Source organism: Lissotriton helveticus, chromosome 8, assembly GCF_964261635.1.
Source record: "Lissotriton helveticus chromosome 8, aLisHel1.1, whole genome shotgun sequence".
Lineage (NCBI taxonomy): Eukaryota > Metazoa > Chordata > Amphibia > Caudata > Salamandridae > Lissotriton > Lissotriton helveticus.
In genome coordinates, this window is record NC_136069.1 from 1,716,693,908 (window position 1) to 1,716,720,889 (window position 26,982).

Below are 26,982 nucleotides of genomic sequence, written 5' to 3' on the forward strand. Positions count from 1 at the left end.
CAGGAGATGGCAGGGGACTTGACAGGGCATTCCAGGTGAGGGATTACGCAACAGCAGGGGAGGGATTAAACATATATATTGTTTCCCTTTACTTGGCAAGCAATGTTGCCTCTCTTTGGAAACACTTACCATAATAAGGACTCATGAGGGTAGCACTTTAACTGCATTTAACTCTGGTCACTGAAACAAAACTGATGGATTGTGTGCAGAATCCTGTGTACCTTGCGAAATCACAGCTCCATATCAGAGTTCAGATGTAAACAAAAGGAGACAGGCCATAGTAGCACAGGTTCCTTGCAGCACAACATACCTGCAAAACAGTGGTAAAAATGTAAAGTGGCAGACAAGCGTGTTTGCTGGCACAGCAGCTTCCGCCATTCCGCAGTGAGGCCCATGGGCTCAGCATGAAGCCCCCTGTTAAGACTTCATTAGTTTGAGTTTGAAAGAGGGGGCACTTTTGATGCATTGTAAGAAGCACAATATGGAGAATTTTACCTTCTTAGATTAATAATTTAACACAAGCAGCGTTCACCTTCCAAATGTTTTTTAATTAATTATGTGTTTTTGCTACTTATAATTACATTCATATCTACACAAGAATTATTCATTATTTAAGTACAGAAGAGTTTCAAGAAATGTATACATCTTTAATACAGTAAACTTTATCAGAACCTGATTCAGATAGTTCACAGTTCTAGAATATGTCTGTAAAACCAACAGACCCTGCAGCATCTGGTATAAACCAAGACCAGTCTCTATTCAGTCTGGTCTTTGAAAATAAGAAGAAGAATGGAAACATTTTAAGGTGAAAATCCTCACCAGCAGGTTATGCAAAAAAAAAAGAAAAAATCTTTACAGTGAAAAAAACCCGTAACATGAAGGTGCACTGCTGGATGGGAGGAATGGTACAGTACTAGTGATTTTTCCTCAGTTTTTCTTATTGCCTTCGGTCTAGAGGTAAATGCAATAACATGATTCCTGTTCATGTGTGTATGCGTTGGTGCCTGATCACATAGTATGGCTGTCGGAATCCCTTTCCGCAGTAAGCACATGTGTAAGGTTTCGCTTCCATGTGTTTGACTGCCTGGTGCTTTACAAGGGCTGACTTATTCCTAAAACGCCTCCCACAGACAGCGCAGGTGTAAGGCCGCTCCCCAGTATGTGTTCTCTGATGTTTAACTAGAGAAGACTTATCCATGAAACCCTTTCCACATTCACTGCAGACGAAAGGTTTCTCTCCAGTGTGGGTTCGCTCATGTTTGATCAAGGATGCCTTATAGGTGAAACAATCGCCACATGTGAGACACGCAAAGGGCTTCTCTCCAGTGTGTATCATCTGATGGGCTGTCAGCTGTGATGACTGACGGAACCTCTTACCGCAGTCACTACATGTAAAGGGCTTCTCTCCAGTGTGTGTGCGGTGATGTCGGTCGAGGCAGGATTTCTGTCTGAACCTTTTCCCACAAACACTGCATTTGTGTGGCTTCTCACCTGTGTGTGTTCGCCGGTGTGTACTAAGGGACGACGAGTCACCAAAACACTTTCCACAAAACAGACAACTGTAGGGCTTTTCTCCGGTGTGCTTCCTTTGATGAATAGTTAGAGTTGAGATATGGCTAAAGTTCTTGTTGCATTCTTTGCATGTGTACTGTTTCTGCTCTATATGTATTTGTTGGTGATTAATCAAGTGGGACGACTGGTTGAACCTCTTCCCGCATTCTTTACACTCATATTGTTTCTCTCCTGTGTGTATTAGCTGGTGTCGTAGCATGTGAGATGAGGAGCCAAACCCCTTCCCACATTCGCTACATTTATAAGGTTTCTCTCCTGTATGCATTTGCTGGTGTTTTATCCTTGTGGATAAATGAGTAAAACCCTTGCCACAGATGGGACACAAATATGGTTTCTCGCCTGTATGAGTCCTTCTGTGGCTGTGGAACGAAGAAAAGTACATATAGCTTTTTCCACATTCAGTGCATGTATAAATCCTCTGGTGGGTCTTTCTTCTCGCTGGTGTGCTACTATGAGTTGGTTGGCTTACATTTTCCTCAATTTTAATGGCCATTTTGTGCAATTTGTGATTTCTGTTTTTTGTCTTGTGTTGCTTTTCTCTAGCTTTTTTCAGTTCTGAATAATTCACGGCCATCTCTTTTCCTTTTCTTGATTTTACTAAACGAGACTTCAAAAAATTTGTAAACTCTTCTTGGTCCATTTTCTGAAATTTACTCTGGAACACACTGTCTGTTGGATTGAAAGAAAGTTCAGACATTATATCAAAAGCCATTGCAAACAGGGATTTGGTAAATCAGGTACAACTGGCAAATTTCAAGTTAGAACAGTCTTGATAAATCTGGAGAATTTGCTAGGCCAGGGCTTTTTACCTACACACCGCGGTTCAGTGTTTTTTTTATCGACAAGAAACATACGTTTAAAAAAAATGACTAGATAGTTCGAACAAGTCTTAAAGAGATGTAGAAAATCCAACTTTAGAAAATTCCCCCTTCATGCTCATACAACATGCTTTCAAGCAGTCATTTCTAAATGTACGAGTGGATTACAAAGACCATTAAATGCATCACAGTATTTAAGGAGCCAAACAGTGTCACCTGCAACAAAAACGGAAGTATCTGTATCATGATCTAAGGTGGATGCCAGCCGGAATGTTTACGAATAGAAGTATTTAATGAATTACATTTTCTTTAAGTTTCTAAATGGAAATATTAGAGCATTGTCTGCATCCTTATTTGATCTTGAGAGGCACAGGCAGTCAGGAAAAAAAAAAAAAATAATTGAATAAATCTAATTTCGCAAGAGGCACAATCCTTTTCTCATTTGCCAGAAGATTTGACCCAACCACAGCAGCTTGTGTGGGGTAAGGTTTATGCTTTTCATCAAAACCTAAGCAATTAAGTGAGTCATAAAAATGAAATTCATTCCACTTATTGGGTTGGTTGTATTGCACTTGCATTTATTTTATGAACGGGTCATAGTAGCCAGACAAGTAGAGTATTTTATTTACTCCTGTACTGTGTCATATGCTCAAGTGACTCAGGTACTACACACCAGTTAATGCTGCATTTTTCCCCATTTGAGAGTGCTGCTGTGGACGACAGGAACACATTTCGTATGTTTGTGTGTCCAGACTGGTAGCTACTTGTGTTCCTCTCGTCCTTTTCAGGACATACCCTTTCTGGACTGACACATAAAAAGGCCGATACAGGCAGTGGACACTTAGAACACAGCGGTATAATTTGAAAAGCTCCATGTTACAGGTCGCTTTAGGATTCACAAGGACTGATCCAGGACACCTCTGGATCTTCACATTACAGGGTTGTTAAAGGAGGTATTAGATGATGTGCTTTCTAGGAAATCCAGGTGATTCTCTTGGCATACAGAAGGCTACAGGACATACAGTCCCAGAGTTTCGGAGAAATAATTTTTCATCCATCACCTTTCCACCAATATGTACACATTAGTTCTACATACACATATTTTTATATTATCATGACATTATTATCTGCTAGTTTAGTAGGTAAAATTATTACTAATGCTAACAGACAGAATATGTACCTATATTCTGTCCTTTAGCATTAGTAATAATTTGTGCAGGATGTATTGCTGCTGTTGAGTTCTTTATGTGTTTAGTTCTCACAATATATTTTCACGTGTACAAGGGGAACTTTCTCAAATATGGCATGGGGAAGGAACTCTTGTGTTTCACACACCTTTTCTGCTTATTACCAGTATTAAAATCCCTGCCTCACACTTGCTCAGGAAGAGCATCTTTGTAGCACAGGGAGCCTCACACTGCGTTTAATGGAGTACAGCACAAGGCTCTCACAGGCTGTAGTACCAGATGCCCCCGTTAACAAGCATTTACAATGCAATAGGTCTCGGGTTAATTAAGTTTGAGCTATTGGCATTGCTTAATATTGCAACACTAATTGCACCAAAATACCATAGCAGCAGAAAGGTCAATCTTCAAATTTCTATCCAACTGAATGTCTCAGCACAATATGAGAAGAATGCAGTGAGTATTTAGTCATCTTCCTCTAGCCATTGCCTTCTTTCACTCTTGACCCTTTAGTCAATGGCTTAAAATATTGTCAATCACATATTGGTTCAGCACTGAAGGGTGTTTCAGTCTCACTGTCTTTCTATTGACTGTTTGGGTATATCCTTCTGCCACCATTACAATGCGTGGTGGAGTAATTTTGATCTTAAAAACATGGTCAGTCATCACACATACACTTTTGTTTTGCTGGAAAACATACATGGAAACTTTAACATTCCTCTGTCCTGCTGCTGACCTGCAGAGTCCCTTTTGTCTGTGCCCCAATTACTGCTTTAATCCCAGCCTGGGGGTAATTCTCACCTGCAAACAGAACATGCTCTTAACTCTGTAGTGTCCTGCTAGACGTGCTGTGGGGGCCTGTGTTACGCCCCCCGTAGCTGTTACTATGTGGGCAGGAGAATTCCCGAGAGGTGCCGAGCTACAGCCATACCTGCTCATATGCTGCTGAATCAGCTGGCGGGATCGGGTGGGGCCACTATCGGACACTGTGCAGCATTACGGCCCCCGTGGAGAAGGCGCTGGGATCAATGAGAGAACTGTGACCCCTGTAGAGAGAGAGCCCGCAGGAAGCCCAAAGCTACCTAGCCAAGAGAAGTCCAGCCAAAGTCATGGAAACTAAGGTAGTCAAGTCCAAGCAGCAAAGCCAAAAGGCAGCAAGCCCAGCCAGCAAGAACACACAAAGGACTAGGAGCACTGGGCCCTGCACAACCATGCAAGCCTGCACGCTTGGGTGTTAGCAAAGCAACCCGCTTCTCCCCACGCATAGCTGCCAAGGTTTCAGATTGCTATGTGTGACATTTTCATAATTTCACGGTAATAATGAGTGACATTTCAACGACTATAAGTGATACTTTTTACCGAGCAAAATCAAGCAATGAAGATGAGAGAAACCTATAAATATCAGAAATTACATCCATTTGAACAACAAGAAATTCTAAGGAGATCTTAAAACAGCTGCAAATCTCTAGAAAGGGAAGGGAACTAACCTAGTGCATTTTTAATCTGATTGGACGGTGGCCACAAACACGCTGCATTGTGCAATGCTCAGGTGAGTGAGGCTGAGGCACACATAGGTTACAGCCTGGATGCTGTTGTGTGTTAAACAGTATGTCCCTTCATGAGACAATGCAAAGGTATGGCAGACGCCGACAGACCAAGAGAAATGGTTAAAGTTTCACACAGGCAAAAAAATGGGTGTGGAGTTTCATATATTTTGTTTATTAATCCACCATTCGTTTTGGGATGAGGAGCACTTCTTTATCAGTTCCCCAGATGAGGACTCCACAATCCTAAACACAAAATCCTGGAACAAATATTAAAGTCAGAAAAAGTTATGTGTAAAGTGTCTAGAGACTAATGGCCATTCAGAAATGACATTCCCCATTTGTATCGTTGAAGATAAGTCCTAAGCACAAAGAAAGCTATATATATGTACTGTAGCACATACATAGGTAAGAGCTGTCAGCCAGACAGTCCATCACAGAGAGAGAATAAAAGAGCTGCACTCAAGAGAAAAATTAGTTCAGGTACATTCAGGTCTATGGACTGATGTTGGGCTACAGCTGTTGCCTAGGCCGCGGTGATAAAATATACCGGGAACTGTTTTAGATAGTTTCTTGCACATGTATTTAAGAAGAAGTACTTTTTAAATTAAATTATGTTGCTCAACGACACTAATGCATGTTACGAATTTCAGCACTACAGTGCTTCAGGATTGTAAATGGAAAATCAGACGAGCTAATATAATACAGATTTTGTTTTCAATTGTTTTCAATTCATTTAGGAAAGAGTCACTGTACACTGTACCGGAATTCTATTCGGGAAAAACACCAACCTTTCCCTCGCAAACCTCGAAGTTAGCACATCTCAGTACATACGTCACAATATCAACTCAGAAAAAAGTTGTCTTACCATAATGAGATCAAGTGCCTAGACACCTTCAGGGGCAGCAGGTTAGTTGCCGGGCTCCCTGAATGGTTAACACGCTTAACCAATGTCTGCCGTTTTATTTTGGTGCAGCGCTCCATAATTAAAGGCAGCGACTCTGATCTGCAAGGCCTGCTACAGGCAGGCTCAGGCCTTGAGTCACCGCGGGTCGTGGTAATGCGAGTTTGCCGCCCGGTCTGCCTCCAGCAATAGACTCATCCAGACCAATCAGCTGTCCTGACTCCTTATCTGCTTCACAGGACTCTGACGACGGGACTCTGCTGCTGAACCACTCTGACGGCCCGGGCTGGCGTGGTTCAAATTCAGCAGCCAGGCCGGTGGCGCCGGTGGGGTCCGTCCATCGGGTCTACAAGATCAATACTGCTGTGGTGTTGCTGCGAGTCACCACGTGCTCAGCCATTGTGCCCACAGGGGTTCCGGCGGCCTCAACAGACCCTGACTGAGCCACACGGCTGTGCAGCACTGCGTGCAGTCTCCCCCGCTGTGCCTGGTCTTCATGTGGCGGCTGTGCTGACTGACCCCAAGTGTGACTGCCAGCAGGTGGTCGATCATGCTGTGTCGGCATCCCGCCGGTTTGATAATACGGCCGGGACGGATTTTATTAAATGATTGCCCCTCTTGCGCAGGCCTAGCAGCAGCGCACTTGACTCAGGCAGTCTCAGAAATAAGACTGTTTAAGGGACGCCGGGCGCCGACCGGACGACACAGCTGCAACTTACTCCTCCAGTCGAATCCCCAGGCTGGCCCCACCGTTTCTGGTCACCGACCTCACTTCCTGTTCCAGGAGGACGTGAGCCGGATTTCAGCAGCACAGCAGCCAAACAGATTGTTAGTCGGTAACATTGTAATAACCACTGCGTCGGAGAGAGGCAGAGCAGATCTTTAACTGTTCAGCTGCTGGTATACGCCTGATGCGTGACACTTGACAGGCCTGCCCACGTACCGGCGACCTTAGGCCTGCTGCCTCAGCTGCGGGGGCGCACGCGCAGCCGTGGACGGCGGCTGCGCGCGAGCACTGGCACGCAATCCCGGCGAGAAGCTCCAGTGGAAGGGCGAGGAGAGCGCGCATGTACGGCCGCGTGAGAGGCAGAGACGGCACACGACTGTGACTTGTTGGGGGCCTGTAGACGACTGGGCACCTGCCCGTCCTTGTGCAAGACAGTCTGCCCAGTGCTCACCCTCATTTGGCGAACGTCACCATGGAGCGCAAACAGGGCCGGTCCTAAGCCTTCTGAGGCCCCGGGCGAAAGGGAAGATGCGAGGCCCCTCTAATTACATATTGCGTCGCAAGAAGTGACTTCACAGAAAGTGAATTCGCAGGACTTTTGATCTTAGTTATTTGGCATCACTGAAGCAAAGTAATGTGGATATCAGTATCTTGCAAAGCCCAACCTTTATTGGACAGTGTCAAACTACAACTCCCAGCATGCATATTTGCCACATAATACAGAATCTGCTGCATAATATGAGGATTTTAACTAATATATTGTTTATAGCTCAAACGGATCAAAAGTTACTAAAAAATGTGACTTGTGCTGCTGTGAAGTCGAGGGCCCTTTGCAAAGGTTGACTGGTCACCTTTCTCATTGCTGCATTTGTATGTTCCACTGCTACTAATAAGGAAAAATCTTTGCAGAGACTGTTGGCATGCGTAAAAAATTCAGCAGCTCCCTCTGACCATAGTGCCACATCCTCTCCCCCACTGAACATCATACTGCCCCACTGAGAGAAACTTGCACTTCACTGACCCGCCATAAACACCTAGATGTGGCTCAATTTAAATTACGCACTAGACAAGAGCAATATGCTGCCTTAAAAAAAATTTTACATCCTAGAAAAAGCAAACACTCATAGGGAATGCAAGTAAGTAAAGCATGTGAAATGAAATGTAAGCAGGAACAACATGGTTACCTTTTTCTTTTTACACATGGTCTCACGGTATACAACCTTTACCACGCAACTTTTACCACGACCTACCTTTACCACGCAACTTTTACAACGCAGGACCCTTTACCACGCATACCATTACAACGCTGGTATTTACAACGCAGGTACTTTTACAACGCATACCATTACAACGTAAGTATTGGTAAGTATATAATTTTATTTAAAATATTTTAGGTTTGGGTTTTGAGTAAATGGGTATTTTTAGGGTTCAGGGTCAGTTTTCAGTTTTTGGGTAAATGGGTATTTTTGGGGTTCAGGGTCAGTTTTCAGTTTTTGGGTAAAGGGGTATTTTTAGGGTTCAGGGTCAGTTTTCAGTTTTTGGGTAAAGGGGTATTTTTAGGGTTCAGGGTCAGTTTTCAGTTTTTGGGTAAAGGGGTATTTTTAGGGTTCAGGGTCAGTTTTCAGTTTTTGGGTACAGGGGTATTTTTAGGGTTCAGGGTCAGTTTTCAGTTTTTGGGGTACAGGGGTATTTTTAGGGTTCAGGGTCAGTTTTCAGTTTTTGGGGTACAGGGGTATTTTTAGTGTTCAGGGTCAGTTTTCAGTTTTTGGGGTACAGGGGTATTTTTAGGGTTCAGGGCTGGGTTTGGGTTTTGGGGTTCAGGGGTATTTTTAGGTTTTAGGGCTGGGTTTGGGTTTTGGGGTACAGGGGTATTTTTAACATATATATTTAAAAATTAATAAATAAATATTAATATAAATAATTAAAATATTAAAATAATTTATTAATTACAAAAAATATTATTAATAATTATTTTACCATATTATTTACTTACCTATACTTACGTTGTAATGGTATGCGTTGTAATAGTACCTGCGTTGTAAATACCAGCGTTGTAATGGTATGCGTGGTAAAGGGTCCTGCGTTGTAAAAAATGCGTGGTAATGGTCTGCGTGGTAAAAGAACGCGTTGTAACGTCATATATCCGGTCTCACCACTGTGTTAACTTTGGAAATACTTTACCATGCTACCACAGAATGTCCCTCTGCAATGTTCCTCCTAGCCCCGCTCGTCAATGGCAACCACTCCACCAAAAGTAGGACAATCAAACAGTAGAGCAGAGAGGTTATAAGACGTAGAGACGGGGGAGTGAAGGCTGCTGAATAAGGCACAAAAAGGCACAGAAACTAAAAGGAAGTCGGGTGATCTCAAAGGCTCCACTGCCCGTGATGCTATTAAATCCTGTGGCTAAAAATGCTTGGATCGTAATTGCTGAAAGCCGAGTAAAATGTCAGGAACACGGCAGTTCTATATAAAAAAGGTGCCTCTGGTGTTGGTTTGACTTACATTGAGCCTCCGGCTGCGCATGATTTTGTTGGTTCCCTCGTTTCTTTCTATTTAATTATCTTCCATTAATTTCCACCACTTCTTCATACTACACTAATCTGTTGAATTCTTGATTGAGGAGTGTTTGCTCTTTTCATTTTGGCAGCGTCCTGTCTGCTCACCAGCCACTTCAAACTGGGAGGACGAGTGAGGACCGCAGGCCCCACCCGAACCTAGTCGGCCCGGCGGCCGCCTCCGCAGACTGCCAACTATCGGTGGCCGCACTCGGACGGCTGCACTGTGGGCGTCCTTGAATCGTAAAAGAGCCTTCTGAGAGTTCAGTAGAACTTCGGAAAGTCCATGATACATCACGCAGAGCCTGAAGAGAGAAGGCAAAACAGCTGCTTTGATGAAGAAGAACACATTCGAAAATTCCAATTATTTCTTGATAATTAGAAAAGTGTCAACTTTCACAGACAGTTCTCATTTTGGCTCAGCGCAGAAAGAAAGTGTATCTGAAAGTTTCAAACTGATAATGACAAATATATATATGCACCCACTTTGAATCAGGAGCCAGAGACCAAAACGAGGGAGGCCCCTTTCCTGTTCCGTCATCAAAAGTGCATGTGCAAATTCTACTCAGATCGAGTGGGCCCAGTGACCTTCATTTACAGGCACTAATTCCTTACACAAAGCTTCACACTTGAAAAATAACCCCTGATGACCAATGACTGGAAAGAAGGCCTCTGCGTCATCTTTGGTGAGCTACAGGTTTATGGTGCACGAAACACAGATCAAATAAAATAGAGTTGCTGTAAAAATCACTGACAAAGTAGTATTTTCTGTACAATAAAAGCATGGCTCAGGCACTCATGCTTGACACCAAAACATACTCCTAGCAACACCAGACACGCTGTCTTCCATCCGAGCTGCACAATGTATCTTGCCACAGACGTGCAAATGCGCTTCAGCACCTGTCTCATGTGGCGAGCTTTAAAAATACATCTATAGTACAGTATATTGCATTGTGTGTTTGATTTGGCAGTATTGTGTCAAGAAAAATTTTGTACTGTAAAACAAAACCCTTCTCCAACTCAAGGTGCACCCCCAAATAGCCAGGTCGCCCACTCTAGCCTTTACCCATAGCAGACATGGGTGCACTCAGCCCCCTGGTATTCATCGGGTGTTCTGGTGGATGTGTCCAACTGGTTTGCAAGCATTTGGAAGCGTTCCCGCAATATACTAATACAGGACGATTCCTTGAATGTCTCCTGAGTGTACACCCCGCATTCACTGATGGAAGCCGCAGGTAGATACGGTGCGGGAGTCCGTCGGTAGGAGGATAAAAGGATAACGCCATAGGATGGGCCGAGGAGCGAGTTGACGGCCGGGGATACAGAGTGAGAAACTGACAAAATCAGGAGCAACGAACTGGACTGGTCTCAGCCCTTCCATTTCCTTAACAAAAGTGAAAGTGGCATGGGCCGTGACTTACCATCTGTCTCTGTCACAGTCTGAAGACGTTACGTCTGTGCCAACGCGGCCCGGGCCCGGGCTCGGCAGATCATACTCTCGACTCCATACAGGCCAGGGAGCGCGTGCGGCGTGCGTGCTGCGTCAGCGCACAGCGCGCGGGGGCTGGCCAAAATGAATGTCCAGGGCCGTCATTGGTCTACCAGATTGGCGGCCCTGGGACCCACATCAAAGGGATACGCCGTAACGCCGTCTGCGCACAGCACCACGGTGACGGGGCTCTTTAACTGCCTGCACGAGTGCGCGCAGCGCTTCGCATTTTCATGTCTGGCGGGGCCGGCGGCGGCGGGCCCCCTGAGCGCGAGGCCCTGGGCAGCTGCCCATACCGCCCATGCCTAGGACCGGCCCTGAGCACAAAGACCCGCCGAGACGAGGTAGGAAGGGGGGGGGTGTCTCTGTGTGTGCGTGCGTGTGTGTATGCGCGGCGGCGGGGGGTCTGTATGTGTGTGTGTGTGTGCGTGCGTGTGTGTATGCGCGGCGAGGGGGGGGTCTGTATGTGTGTGTGTGTGTGCGTGCGTGTGAGTCTGCTTCCAAGGAGCCATGGGAGACAGGAGGCGAGCGCGACCTGATCCTAGTTCCAAGGTTGCGCGTGCACCTCACTTGTCTGTTTCCCTTGACTCCTTGAAACCGAGAATGATTACAATAGAGTCTCGGAACGACAGATTGATTCGCAATCTGTTCGCAGTTCCGAGACCTAAAAAGGAAGGTATGCGTCTTAATGAAGCGGCAGGACAGTATAGGGATGCCAAAAGAAACAAATATTAAGTTGACTATTTTCTTATTATTCATTTTTCTTGTGTTTGCGTTTGCCTACGATGTTGTAATTACTATGATGATCCTTTTGCACATCTTCAAAGCCCGTATAAACCATAAAGAAATGTTACTTAGGCATAACAATTGGTTTGTGGCTTTTAGTGTTGTTAACCACATGCTCTGCTTTCACCGGACATCTAGTATTGGGTTCAAAGTGGATACGTTACTTACCTCCAGCAATGGGTTTTCTAGTAGAGACTCTATTCAGTCACCTCCGGAGGGAGGTGTTTAGCTACTGCTCCTCAATGTCCAAAGATGACGGTGGAGATTGTGATGCCTGAGGTCAGAACCCTTCCCTGTTGCTGAAACAGTAGGTCCTCCTGGAAGGGCAGCCTAATCAGAGATCAGATGCTCCAGCCCAGGAGTTCTGGATACCATCCTCTACATGCCCAATCTGGGGCCACTGGATGGTTAAGACCCACTCTGTCCTGATCTTGTTGAGAACTCAGGCAGGAGTCGAATGGAATTGGGGGGAGGCGTAGCGCAGTCCCAAGTTCTACTCGCAGGGGAACGTGCCTCCAGAAACTCCAGCCTGCAGAACTGTTGTTATTCCACGTTCTTAGAGGTGGCGGACAAATAAAGCCATGGTTCTTCCCATTCTCAGACGAGAGCTGGCGCAACCTCCAGGTGTAGCTGCCACTTGTGAAGTATGCAGGGACTCAAATGAAGGACCAGAGAGCAGAGTATGAACAATATTAACATTCCAAGAGGGTAAGTTGGCAGGGTATGCCCAGACGTGGGTCCCTTGCTCACTCTACCACTGGATTCAAGATAGCCTGGCTGATGAGGGTTGGGAACCCAAAACCAGTCCCAGGATGCTTGTCTCCGGTCCAGGGAAGACATGGCTTGGCAGTTCGGGCTGGACTGTTCCCATGAGGCACAGGGTCAGACTGATTTGCATATCGCCATGTCTGAACTGGGGTGGCAGAGTGGGCTAAAGAATAAGGATGGATTAAACCCAGATCTCTTGACTGGGTGTGAGTGTTTGATTGATTCAGATGCTCCGTCCATCACCACCCCCTTTTGTACTGCTTTTGGCCGCCATAAGTGTGGCAGGGTATGCTCAGACGTGAGTCCCTTGCTCACTTTGCCACTGGATTCAAGATAGCCTGGCTGAAGACGGCTGGAATGCCAGAAACCGGTCCTCGGAAGCTTGTTTCCGGTCCAGGGAAGATATGGCTTGGCAGTTCGGGCTGGACTGTTCCCACGAGGCACAGGGTCAGACTGATTTGCATATAGCCATGTCTAAAATGGGGTGGTAGAGTGGGCTAAAGAATGATGATGGATCAAACCCAGATCAGTTGACTGGGGGTGAGTGTTTGATTTGCTCAAACGCTCCGTCCATCATCCCCTTTGGTATCGCTTTGTAGATTGGCAGCTACTGCAGTGAGATGTAACCTTATAGAGGTAAATTCTAGAGCAGAGTTGTAAATGAAGTTGGTAACAATGTTTTGTACAGTGACATTGTACGGATCAATTTGTTTTGAATGACAATAACAAACAAACCTAGTCCACGTAGGTGCATAGCACGTTGAATGGTAGGCTTACGGGCTTCCTTAAGAATGATCATACATTCAGGTATGAGATTCAAGTACCCAAATTCTATGACCTAAGGAGCCAGATCGCTAGGTTGAGAGCCTTGGGATGTGGGTGTCAGATTTCTTCCCGGTTCTGAGTGAGAAGGTCCAGCCTGTTGAGGAGCTTCTCATGGGGAACTGCAGAGAGGTTCAGTAATGTTGTAAAGCAGGGTTGATTGGTCCATGTGGAAGCTACTAGAATTAGTGTGAGAGATGTTTGCTTGCCTGAGCTTCTGAACCAGAAATGGGAGGAGAGGGAGAGGAGAAAAAGTGTAAGCCAATATACCTGACCAGCTCGTCCATAGTGCGTTGGCCTTGGATTGTGCGTGTGGGAACCTGGACCGGACGTTTGAGCATTTTGCGTTGTCTGTGGCTGCAAACTGATCTATTTGAGGGAACCACAATCTGTGAAAGAATAGCAAGAGTACTTGGGGGTTGAGGTCACTCTTGTGAACTTGTTGCAGCACCCTGCTGAGAAGGTCTTTAAAATTGTTGTCTGTTACTGGAAGGTATTGCGCTAACAGACTAATGTTGTGATGTAAAGCCCATCAAGTCAAAAGTTTTATTTGTATTGGTACTCGACAGAGGACCACAAAAGATTTTTTTTACATTTTACATATTTAAAAAGATTCAATTTTATCAATACAAAGGTAAAAAGGATTTTAAAAATTTGTACAGATTATAACAAACAAATTCATTCGGAGGTTGTTTGCACAAAGATATAAGTTCTCTCACCGTTGTGATTCTACAGGAGCGATAGATAGGTTCTAGGAATCTAGTTCGGGCTAAGATTACTTTCTGGTTCGGACATACAAATAAAGCATGCTCCAAAGTCTGATCGCCCCCTGCACACAATGTACATAAAGGAGATCCTCCCGGGAGCCATCTTGAAGTATATGATAGAACGGGTAGAATGCCTAATCGAAGCATAGCGATTGCCCTCCTTGCGCCATGTGTCAAAGTAAACCCAATGTAGGACCGGTTTTGTTTGTATTCTATTGAGTCGGCAAAGGGTTTATAAGTAGCTAGTTTGTTACAATGTCGAGAGTCCACTTCATAGCTCAATTTTGGGGTGAAGCATTTTAGGAACAGTTTTACTTGAGCTGGTGACCAAGTAAGCAGCAATTTAGTGCTAATATTTGCTATACGAAATGCTTCAATCATGTTCTCTAGGAAAATTTGCTTTTTAGCGTCAGACCCAAAAGTCTCTTTTTTCAGCAATGACCTTAAAGTGTTCTCTTTTGCGTGTAATAAGTTGTAGGCCCACCTAATTACATTTGCAATTGCTACAGCGTAGGAGCTTGTGACTGATAGTTCCAATCTCAGTGCTTGAACAGGTACAGCATCTGACACTTTCATGATTTTCCTTAACATTTTTCCCTATTTGCGATCCATAAAGGCCCATTGTTTTATGGGGATGTACTCCGTCGCATAGGATAATACAGGTGGTATTTTTACTCTGTAGATGTTTATCAGTGAGGAAAAATGTCTGTTCCCTGTTGCGCTATAGAGTCTCTGGAGGGCCGCGGCATGTATATCAGATTTCCTTAAAGCCCATCTCCAAGTGGTCAGAGATAGGTTGGATAATTTTGGAGAATGTGCCCTCCCGTTTTCGTAGCTAATACATGACTGTTACATTATAAGTATGGACTTGAACAACCTTAACAATCAGGTACGGTAAGAACGCTTCTATTGCTAGGTGAACAGTTTAAAGCACTAGGTAGTTGATGTGGAGACCCAGGTGTTTGATGTCTTAGAGACCCTGTACTGTAAGATCCTGCTTGTGTGCACCCCATCCCGTGAGTGATGCGTCCGTTGTGACAGTGATGTGTGGAACAGGGTCGAGGAAAGGCCGCCCTTGAGACAGGTTGTTGGTGTTCCACCACTGCAGAGAGTGCTGCGTACAGTGGTCTATTAACCGCATCAGCGCTAGCGGTTTTCCCGCTGTGCGCTAAAGTTTTGTAAATACCGCGTTACATGACGAGCTCAGCTCGTCATGAGCGTACGAGATGTGTACCTCATGACGAACTGAGCTCGTCATCAGCGTAGAAGGGGTTAACACTAGATCTTCTGATTGACCCTGTGACTGAGGCCACAATTGAGCTAGGCACTCCTGTAACACACGCATGTGTAGTCACGCGTGAAGTACTGCATCAATGCAGGATGTCCTCAGTGAGAGCTATTGATTTGTGTGTAATTGGGGCATTAAAGCTTACAAATTCAAGATGCTTGCAGTATTGGGATAGGCTAATCCTACTCCTGTGTTTAGAATAACCCCTAAATACGTTTGAACCTGCAGAGGTTGATGGTGAGACCTGGTGCCGCTGATGGTGAATCCTAATCGATGGAGCAGATTTATTGTAACCTGTGTGTGTTGCTGGCACTGCTGATGAGTGTCGGCTTTGATAAGCCAATTGTCCAGGTATAGAAATACGTGGACTTGTTGTCTGCGTAGATCGGCTGCTACCACTGCTAGGCACTTGGGGGCATATGTATGAAACACATTTTTTATCGCAAATGCTGCGATTCACAAAAAACAGTAATTTGCAAATCGTGATGTATGAGACACATTCGCATCGCAAATTAAGAATTCGCAAAAATACCGATTTCTTTTACTGCGAAACTAAAAATCTGCGAATATCCTTGCAAATTCTTAAATTGAGATTTTCTCAGTTTGCAAAATTCTCAAAATGGAAATCGCATTTTAAGAAATCGCAAGGACATGTATGAAAAATTAGCAATTTGCGAAAATGGCAAATACGCTAAATAATAAATCGCAATTAACACCAAGTGCATTCAGGTGGTAAGCAGGTGCAAGGTACTTAAACCAGCTCCTTCCACAATGGCAGCACTATATGTGATAGGCAGGACACTGCGTATTCGATCTCTTGCACAGATGAGAATGAGACAAGAGCGTATCTTCAGGCTGCGCATCACTCTGTTCCAGCAGACTGAAGAGGAGATCCATGACAAGTACAGGCTGCACCCACACACCATCTTGTACCTGACTGAGGAGCTGAAACCCTATTTGGAACACCCAGCACGCAGGACCCAAACAATTCCCACCATTGAGAAGGTCCTGTGCTACCTGCACCTCCTGGCCTCAGGGAGTTTTCAAGGGGTCATAGCAGAGGTTGGCGGGGTCTCGCAGAGTGCCCTGTAGCGCTTTTTCCATGCCTTTCTAGATGCAATGCTACCGAGGCTATCACATGAATGAAATGAAAAGGGGTTTTGTTAAGTGCAGCAGCTGCCCTGAGACGTCCAGGCGCTAGGAACTAGATTGAACCTTCCGGTGAAATCGGTCCATGGGTAAGCTTGGTTAGTTAAAAAGAAATGTTTTGAGCGGTCTTCGGAAGGTCAGCAGGTTCGGGTTGGATCTTAGATGTAGGGGAAGTGAGTTCCATAGCTTGGACGCATTGTAGGAAAAAGACCTGCTCTGGATCTTCGGATCTGGGGGACTGCTGCCAGAAAGGCATGGGAGGAGCGAAGCTCTTTCTTTGGATAGTAAGGGGTGATCAGAGAATGGCTGATTATTGGGCCAACTTTCCAGTAAGCTTGATGGGTGATACACATGGATTTGAACGTAATTCTTTCTCCGACAGGGAGCCAGTGTAGAGCTCTCAGCCCAGGCTCTATCGGGGTTGTGCGTGGGATTCCAAGGAGTGTGCGTGCTGCACAGTTCTGAATCCGCTGCAATTTTTGCAGGCAGTATTCAGGCGCCCCTAAGTACAGGGCGTTACTGAAGTCAATGCGGGACTGGATTAGGCCCTGAATAACTACCGGCTTGGCGTCAAAAGGTAGAAGCCGAAGAATTTTTTTCATCATTCTGATGAGACCAAAGCAAGTCGCTTACAGTTTAGTTGCTTGTGTATTGAAGGTCAGGGATTTGTCCAGCCACACCCCAAGACTTTTTATATTTTCTTTCGGTGTGGGAGGTACGCCCAAGCCGGTAGGCCAAAACAGCTCCAAGGTGGAGGGAGCTGAAGGGCCAAGGAGCATGAGCTCAGTTTTATCCCCGTTAAGCTTCAGGCATGACTTTGTCATCCAGCTCTTCACCTGCTCCAAGCAGGTAATCGGGCTGGTCTGTGGTTGGTGGCAGTTCTTATGTGTAAGAGAGACCACCAGCTGGGTGTCGTCAGCATATGTAATGATCTTAATACCATGCGGACGGACAATCCCAGCCAGCGGTCTTATATACGCATTAAATAGCGTAGGGCTCAGGGAGGAGCCCTGTGGCACCCGCAGCCCAAGGACTTGGTTGCGGAGACAGAGGCTCCTTTAAAGACTTGGAAGGTCTGATCACTTAGAAAGGACTTGAACCAGGCCAAGGCTTCTCCTGATATTTCTATGCTAAGAAGACGGCTCAAGAGGATTTTATGGTTCACCGTGTCAAAGGCGGCGCTCAGGTCAATGGCATGTTTCCAGGTGGGTGGTACAGTGCTAGTCACTATGCAGGAGTTCAGCAGCTCCATTAAAGTCGGAAGAATGACCTGGTCAGCCAAGGCCAGCGTGCTTGGTGGGGCAGGGTCGCACGGGGATCCAGATTTTATTTGGTGCATCAGAGGCTCGAGTGTTTCTGGGTCTAGCTGTGGAAAAAAGGTCTAAGGTATTTTGATGAGACTCCTCCACTTCAACAACTAGATGGGGTCCTTGAGTGGGAAGCTCCGAGTTAAAGTCCGGGAATGATAAGTACATTTTAATTACTTTGTGGAAAAAGAATTCAGCCAAGTCGTCATCACATATACTTCCCCAGCACCCAACAGGCATTACAGCAAACAAAACTTTACTTCTACCAGATTGCACGTTTCCCCCACGTCATTGGCTGCATTGATGGGACTCATGTGGCCATCACACCCACAGCAGCAACTGAATATGTCTACAGAAACCGTAAATGCTAACGTTCACTGAATATACAGATTGTGTGCAATGCTAAGTATATCATCAATGACATTGTACCTAAATACCCTGGCAGCACACACAACTCTTTCATCTTCAGACAAAGTGGGATGCACAGACGACGTGAATACCAGAGCTGCAGTAGTCACCCGAAAGGGAGGAATTTGAACTGAGAATGTTTGCCACCCACCACAAACCAGATAGTTAAGATGTGCTGGCTGTACTGATAAGTGAAAATACGCGTCCTTTAGGTCTACTGTTGCCATAAAGTCAGCTTATTGGAGAAGTGGGCTCACATCTTGTAAAGTGACCATATGGAAGTGTTCAGACAAGATGTACTTGTTTAAGAGCCTGAGGTCTAGAATTGGCCATAAAGATCCGTCATTTTTGGGTATTAGGAAGTATGCAGAGTATATCCCGGTGACGTAGAGGGATGGGTTGTATAGCTCCTTTGAGAAGAGCTTAGACTTCCTGTTTGAGCAATGTTTGATGTTCCAGAGATAGCCTCTGAGTGCAAGGTGGAATGTTGGGAGGTGTGGAAAGGGTGAGGCTGGTGGTGATAGCAGTGGTGTAGCAAGATCAGGTGGGTTCCGGTGCGGAAATTTCTAGTCAGCCACGGCTTGAGAAAATGGCAAAAATATATGTTTAAAATACATATTTTCGTACTTTCGTCACCCCCCTCAGTGACGACACCCGGGGCGGCCCGCACCACCCTTCCTACACCACTGGTTGAAAGAGGCGGAGGGCTAGTGGCCTTTTCCGGTGTTTAGGTGGTACCAGTAAATCCAGAGCCTCCTGAAAAAAGAGCAGTCTTTTTGGTGGTGGAGGAATCGAAGCCATAGATCTGGCCAGGATACGGCCGGCATGAGGCTAGATGTGGATTCGCTTTTGTTTAGCATACAGTTGTTCTTGGAGTCTATGAAGAATGGGCTCCACTTGCTTGCAGGAATCGGACTTGGAAGACTGCTTCAAAGATTTCAGGTTCATTCAAGGTTTCGGCATCAAAGCTGTACTTGTCATCAAAGCGGTGGACATTGATGGTTGGCTCGGCACCAACGGTTGGGTAGGCACTGAGTGGCATTCCAAGACAGAAGTGCTCGATGCTGAAGGCTTCGGCTTGGTTCGGTGTTTCGGCACCGAGACGGAGGATGAGGCATCTGAACCCATTGCTCGGTGCGGACCATGGCCAGAAGGCATTAGTGAACCGAGAGCCTCCGTCTGTTGAACCACATAGGCCAAATGTCTTTTGAAGTGATCCATACTGTGTTGAGGGACAGGAGGTACTGTACTCTCGGTGTGCCGAACTGCCCACTATGGATCCCACTGATGGCTGAGGGCGTTCTTCCTCTTCTTTGACGTCTTCACGACCAAAGATGTCTAGAGTATATTCGATGCTCCTCTGTGATATTTTGAGCCATTTTGGGGAGACGCTGTTCTTGTTCCAGAGGGTGAAAGCAGCAGCTGGGGGCAGGACTCAGAGCCCCAGAGACCAGCGGGCCACGAGAGAACCGGCAGCCCCTCCCTCTGACCACATGCGGGCCATATCTACCTCTAGCGCCTCCCGCTTTGCGGGAGACGCCACGTTTGTTCCGGAGGGTGAAAGCAGCAGCTGGGGGCAGGACTCAGAGCCCCAGAGACCAGCGGGCCACGAGAGAACCGGCAGCCCTTCCCTCTGACCACCTGTGGGTATTTAATTGTCTGCGGGACTCCCGCGTCGCGGGACGCACGCGGGCGGGCGCTGGGCAAATCCTGGACAAAGGGCAGGCCCTCTGAGGCCGTCAGAGGCCAGAAGAGGCTGGGCTGGGCCACCCCCCTGATATCTGTAAAGAGGGTCTCAGACAAAATGGTACTGTTGCCTGCTGCTTTACAATTTGGATGCAAAGCCTTTATGACCTCTTTACATATATATTTCTTACTATTATGGACCTACCAAGGACACGCTGAATCTTCTGTTTGTGCAGTTTTAATTCGTATGTTACCTTGGTATGTTCATTTAACTGTCTAAAATACTCTGAGTTCTAAAGATGGGTAAAAGGGCTTGCGCGATCAAGAAACTAATTCCAGCTCTGCCTAAACCTAGCACCAAACCCACATCCATAGATAGGATAAAGCTGGAGGGAGCCCTGGGAGCTGTGGCCTCAGGAATAGAACGGACTGAGAGGCGTTTATCCATTACACCAAATTTAGAATCTGAATCACTGATGTCCAGCTCTTCGTGTGAATTAGAAGCTCTACCAATCGAGTTGTCTAATGACCCACTGCTAGATCTAGATATAACGAGTATGGAGTCTCCGAATTGTAGTGCTCCAATCCAGTTGGTTAGCAATATCAAAGCTAAAGTAAGATCTAAAGAAAATCTGACAGCTAAAAGAAAAAAACAACAGGGCCCCATAGTAGATATAGAACAGCCCTTGGTGGATAGTATAGCAATGGACTCCATATGTCAGGCTACTGATTAGCCTGAGTGGGTGACAGCCCAGGTACTAAATCTCCAGACCCAAATGAGAGTCATTATTAAAGAGGAGCTTAGACCCATATTGGAAAGGTTGGAAGGGCTGAAAGCAATTTCGAATAAAGGGTTAAAACCAAGGGCGATAACTAAGGCAAATATCACCTCCGATAACATGACAAGTAAGCAGGCCACAAATAGCCGCCCAGTAGACAAACACTGTTCTATTTCAAATGAAAGAGTGCCCTTACCAAAAATAAATGTAAATTTTGAATCCGCACAACAAGTCAGGAAGCTTAATGAAGATAGTGCAACAAAGTCTTCCACAAACCAATCTAATGCAACAAATAACTATCCATTAGCGACCAAAAGAACAGGGGAATCTCTAAATAAACAAGGCCAGGTGAAGGAAGTATCTCAACCGACACATGAGCAAAATGAGCAAACCAATTGTCCGCCAAATATAAATCTTCCCCATGCGTCAACTCCCTATGAATTAATTCTGGCAGGTGTACCCGAATTAGGAAAGGGACAGGTAGAATCCCACCAAGAATTAAAGAATAAATGTGTTCTTTGGTTAACAAACCATAGCGATTTTGGATATGAAAATATCGAAGAGATTTTATCTACAAGAAGGGTGGGCTGGATTGGCGGACGACACAAGGACATTCAAGGAAACTGTATAGTCATTAATTTTAGAAATCCAATGATAACTGAAAGAGTTTTAACATCGGAATTTGGGAGGAACATGGGTAATATTCTTTTATTCCCTCTGGGTTTTTTTGATCCCCCAAATATACCTCAGCAGTTTGATCACTGCCACCAGTTGGGAAGGAGACCTGTTCAAAGTAACTTTGTATTCCCAAATATAGGTCAAAACTGGAGAAACCAACCCATTTTTAATATCCCCACTGGGAATAGGTTCAGCCCGCTAGAAGGAGTGGACTGACTAACGGAAGTCCCGAAAACGTTCATGGAGAAATATCCGCCATGTCTATTGATCATGAACTCAAGGGCTACCCTACAGGGCTACATCCCCAAAGAGAGGAAGGTCTGGTCGGAGAGTGCAAGAGCGGCTCCCGAAGCAGTATCCCTACTATGGGTGAACTAGCCCTGAATGAAAGTTCCCATCGGTTTACACCAGAAGGGATAGTCGACCAGGTAGACTCAGAAATAGGTAGAGCGAAAATGAACCCCCAGCCCTTGGAAATAGTCAACAAGAATATATTTAATCCCCAGGCTGCACGGGTTTTTTTTATCTTGGAACGTTGCGGGTATCAATAATAAAATAGACCACCCTCACTGGGGATCTTTCACTAGTCAATATGATATATGCTTGTTCCAAGAAACCTGGGCAAGAGGAGAAGTAACCAAGTTGGGTTACGCCTCTTTTAGCATCCCGGCAGTATCGGGTGGTGTAGGGAGACCATCAGGGGGCTTAACTACATGGGTAGGTGTTCACCTAGGTTGCACAGCTATACAACTTGATACAGGCTCTAGTGACATATTATGCGTTCGATTGCAGTTCCCTCTTAAATTCCCAATTGTTTTAATCAATGTGCACTCGAGGCCTATATCTAAGGGAAAGGAGTCCACTACTGTGGAGGATTTAGATATATTTCTATCCAGTTTTGCTTTAAACCAAATGGTCATAGTAGGAGGGGACCTCAACTGTCAGTTCGAACCTCTTGAGGGCCTGTTTCTTGACAGTCTTTTTGAAGAGGACCTCCTCTTTGAAATACCGGACTCTAGTTGGCCAAAAGTAAATACATTCAGTTGAATTGCCTTGTCCTTAAACATTCTTTAAGAGCGTGTAATGGAAGATCAGTTTCCGAAACAACACATGGTTACACGTTCCATAGCAAGGACCGAGGGTTCATACTTGACTACATTCTTATTAACATCAACTTCTGGGACAGGATGATTGATTTTAAAATTCTTCCACGCCCAGACAGTGACCATGATGCCTTAGTAGTGGACCTCCAAATACTAAACCCCGAGAGAGCTCATTCTGATAATACTCCCAGCGATCCTAAGTTAATTATCTCGAACTGTAGGAAGAGAGTACGTTGGACTAATTTTAACCAATCACAGGAAAACATGAGCAGTCTCTATGATGCTCTATTACCCATTTTTGTTAAAGCCGCTAGCTTATACAGTCACAACAGGGACCTTATGGATAATGAGGCGATCGAGCTAAATCATAATAAATTAAAAGAAATCTTATTAAACTTCTTTTTTCCCACTAAACCTAGTAGACCGGGTAGGCCAGAGCCCCACCCATGGTACAACGCAACTTGCCGTAAGGCTAAACGTGCGTTAGTGGCCTCTATTAAAGCAAAGGATCGCCCCCAAATAAAAATTTTGAGAAGGGTTTATAAACTAGCTGTCCAAGAAGCGGAACACAGGCGGGAACTGGAAAATTGGGATCTATTAAAAACAGCACTAGGGGATAGAGATATGAGGACATTCTGGGGAGTTGTAAATTCTGGTTCAACCATACCTAAAAGAGCGTTGGAACCAAATCTGGATGAAGAGGTCTGGCGGGAGTACTTTGAATCTGTCTATAAGTAGGAAAGGTGTTTTGAGGAACTCCTAAAAGCTGGATGCCCCAGTAGTGGATCATCCCCTAGCTATAAGGGACACAGATCATTATTCTGATGGTAGCTCAGGACTGAGCATAAGTCTACAGGAAATAAAGGGAGCAGTGGCAAAAATAGTACCAGGTAAAACCCCAGGTCTGGATAAGATCCTTGGGATCTCTTTAGGAGTGAGCCAGATATATGGGCTCCGTACTTCTGGGTATTTTTAACGCAATTATGATGGGTATGAAGATTCCCGCTAGCTGGGTCGGCGCGGAGATAATCCCGATTTTTAAAAAGGGCTCCCCACTATTATCGAGTAATTATAGACCAATCAGTTTAATTGACATCCCCCCAAAAAATGTTTGCACGCGTATTGCTCCTCAGGCTTCAATCCTGGATGGATGATAAGAGTGTACTCTCCCCCCTTCAGGCAGAGTTAAGGGAAAAACTGTCGACCCTTGACCAAGACTTCAACTGATGTACTGGAAGACGGTCTGCCTGGAGGGGGTAGCCTCTATTTAATATTTGTAGACCTGAGGTCAGCATTTGACCTAGTGCCAAGGGAAAAATTGTGGTCGGTTTTAATTGAGATGGGGGCGCCCGTGTATTTAATTCAACTTATTAGGCGCTTACACGAAAACAACTAAGCGCAAATTAGATACGGCAGGGAAGGAAAACTTACAGCACCCATACCTATTAAACGTGGCGTACGCCAGGGCCGTGTCCTTGCGCCAACCTTGTTTAGCCTCTATATTAATGGCCTGATCGATGCCCTGTCAACAGACACCGATTTAGATGCCCCGAAACTTGCTTCCCGTAGAATTTCAGCAATGATGTTCGCTGATGACACCCTTTTGGTAGCCAAATCACCCATGGGGTTTCAAAGGGTTTTGGATAGATTTCAGTTATTCTGCAGGGAAAGAGGCTTAGAGATAAATCTGCAGAAAACGAACTTTATGGTGTTTAACAACCCTAAGAGCACCCGTCCAAACCCCTCACTAAATGGTAAATCCCTTGAAAGAGTCTCATCTTTTATTTATCTAGGCATCACCATTACTGAAACTATGGATTGGGGGGCCCATATTGCAAAGTCGACACAAAAATTGTCTCAGTCGACAGGGGGCATCATGAAGGTATTTAATAAGTCAGGCAAGAGTGCTGTCAGCCCGGCACTAGAAATATACAGGGCCCAGGCACGAGGGGGGTCATTATATGGCGCAGAGCTCTGGGGTCATCTTAACTCTGAGCCATTATCAACAACAAACCACTACATAAGGAATCTATTGAGGCTCCCGCGTAGCACTCCCTTAATTCCACTTTGATTAGATGCAGGACTAATGGCAATAGCAGAGGTCCTGAGTCTTAAACCCTTATTGTATTGGCGCCGTCTGTGGTCGACTCTTGAATTTCTTCCCTTCAAGGAAGAATTGTCTGAAGTCCTGAAGTCGAGGGGTGCTGTTAGATTCCCCTGGTTTGCCCACATTAAACATTTGCTAATAGACATGGGCCTGGGGGATTGCTGGGCTCAACCAGAGTTGGCTTGTCCATTAATTTCCAGGGGCCGTCAGGAAGATTAAGCGAGCTATTGCCCAGAGTCACATGGTGCTGGGCTAACCTGCCGCCGGAGCCGGGGATCGAACCCTGATCCCCAGATTCCAGCGTCAGTCGCCCTGGCCGCGGCGCCACACCTCTCCACAGTCTAACAATTGAGTTGATACTCTGTGCATTATCACCAAGAGGAGTTGTTACTCTACCTTGTGTCTCAAAAGACTTCTTCAAAGAAAAACAACTTGCACACATCCAGACCCAACACTAGATGGCAGAAGTATGCAAAGCATGTGTATCTACAGCCACACACGCTTTGAAAACACATACACAGTTTATAAGCATTTTCACTCTCAAAAAGTCCACCTAAGCTCTTTGGATGGAGCCGTGTAAACAGCTTAATTAATTAAAATGAATTAGAATTAGAATACATTCTCTTCAAAGAATCCATTTAAACTAAGTGCACTTTAAACTGCCTAAAAGCAAGATGACCTACGGCTGGGTCAGGACACCGTGCACGGTCAGCCATCACAGGATGAGCTCCAATTTGTGTTTAAAATTCCTGGGTGTGGAGGAAGATCTTTCCTTCCATATACATAGGATGCAGGAACAACATGGATCTTACCAAAGGCACTGCTTGTAATCGTCTCACTGTCGCAACAAAACTTGAAATCTTGCAAGGGGACCACGCCTCTTTCGTCTAACGTTGGCACCATTTCTGTTTTTATCTTCATAAAGCCTGAAGCACAAAATAAAATCCATAAATCAAGTGTTTGCAATTGTACATCGGTAGGTTAGTCACGGTAAGTAGGTATTTTTGGGCAAGTAGGTTAGCAAGGGCATTGCATGTAGTGTTGTAGGTACTAGGGAGGATAGTTTGGTATGAATGGCAGGTTATGGTTGGTAGGTTAGTTATGTTAATACTAGTATGAAGAGGAGGAGGATACCGTTTAATAGCACACTTTAAGATCCCAGGCCGGTAGAGCTTGTGGTTGGTATGAGTTGTCATAAGTGCTCGTCCCTTATGTTCATCTATCTCTAGTGTATGATTAAAATCTCTTCCGCCCCCTCCTCAGGGCAGTGCCACTTTTTCCCTTACATATATGTTTTTAACGCATGTAACTACGCTCCAGCAATTTGTAACTATGCTCTGAAACTGTGTAACTTCTAAGTATGTAACTGGTAACTATGCTCTGAAACAATGCGTGTCCTCATGTAAAGCGCTCTGATACCTCCGGGTCTAGCCAGCGCTATATAAAACTTATCAAATAAATAAATAAAAATAAAGGAGATCACCTGTGATGGTATAAGGAGTCGTGCAGCCCAGGACTGCCGCTATCACATGTGCGCTTCTGTGTTGTGACCCAATCACCAGCAGGGTCAATAGTACACGTGACCACAGCGTTGGCAAATGTAGTACAGAAGACAAATCCCAATTATCCCATTTACTTCTCTTATCCTGACCCATGCTAGTGCCTGATGCACCCCGATCTCTCTCCACAACCACCCAACAGACGGCTTCTCTGTACGTCAACTCAACTCAGAGGTTTTCGTTTCTACCTCACCCCCAACAGAATTATAAAAAAAACATGTTTCAGTTCAGAAAATGACAAAAATCTCTTAATTTACTATAGGCCAACTGACATTTGAAAAGTGTTCCCCATGCAAGGGGTACGTGTCCACTTCCCTAAGAAGCAGTATGCTCTTATCATTGGGTGTTCAGATTACTACTGCAAATATATGAATACAAGAGCTGTCAAGCAATGAAAATAAAATATCCAATCAATGAAGAAGGAAAACATTCATTGCTTTAATTACCATTTGCCCTTTCCTCTCTTGCGCCCACTGTCCTCATGCAGAAATCCTTGGGAGGTGCTCCAAAAGGCTCCTTCTTCCTTTCATTGCGGCAGGCTTTCATGATATCATGCAACTCAATCGCCACCTAAAACCAACAACGACACCTAGATTAGGAAGCGTCTTTGGCATGTTATCGCTTTCCTGATATCACGCAACTCAATCGCCACCTAAAACCAACAATCGACACCTAGATTGGGAAGCGTCTTTGGCATGGTATCGCTTTCCTGATATCACGCAACTCAATCGCCACCTAAAACCAACAACGACACCTACATTAGGAAGCGTCTTTGGCATGGTATCGCTTTCATGATATCATGCAACTCAATCGCCACCTAAAACCAACAATCGACACCTAGATTAGGAAACGTCTTTGGCATGGTATCGCTTTCATGATATCATGCAACTCAATCGCCACCTAAAACCAACAATCGACACCTAGATTAGGAAGCGTCTTTGGCATGGTATCGCTTTCATGATATCATGCAACTCAATCG

General features: G+C 45.3%; 1 protein-coding gene across 1 annotated transcript; it reads right to left on the reverse strand.

The window, feature by feature from the left end:
• Positions 1-534: 534 nt before the first annotated feature.
• LOC144772178 (uncharacterized) lies at positions 535-26,567 on the reverse strand. The gene is made up of 3 exons (XM_078656315.1): positions 26,450-26,567; positions 25,257-25,370; positions 535-2,241 (listed from the first exon to the last, which is right to left on the reverse strand). The coding sequence occupies exons 1-3, from the start codon at positions 26,547-26,549 to the stop codon at positions 983-985; spliced, it is 1,473 nt and encodes a 490-aa protein (XP_078512441.1). The 5' UTR covers positions 26,550-26,567; the 3' UTR covers positions 535-982.
• Positions 26,568-26,982: the final 415 nt, after the last annotated feature.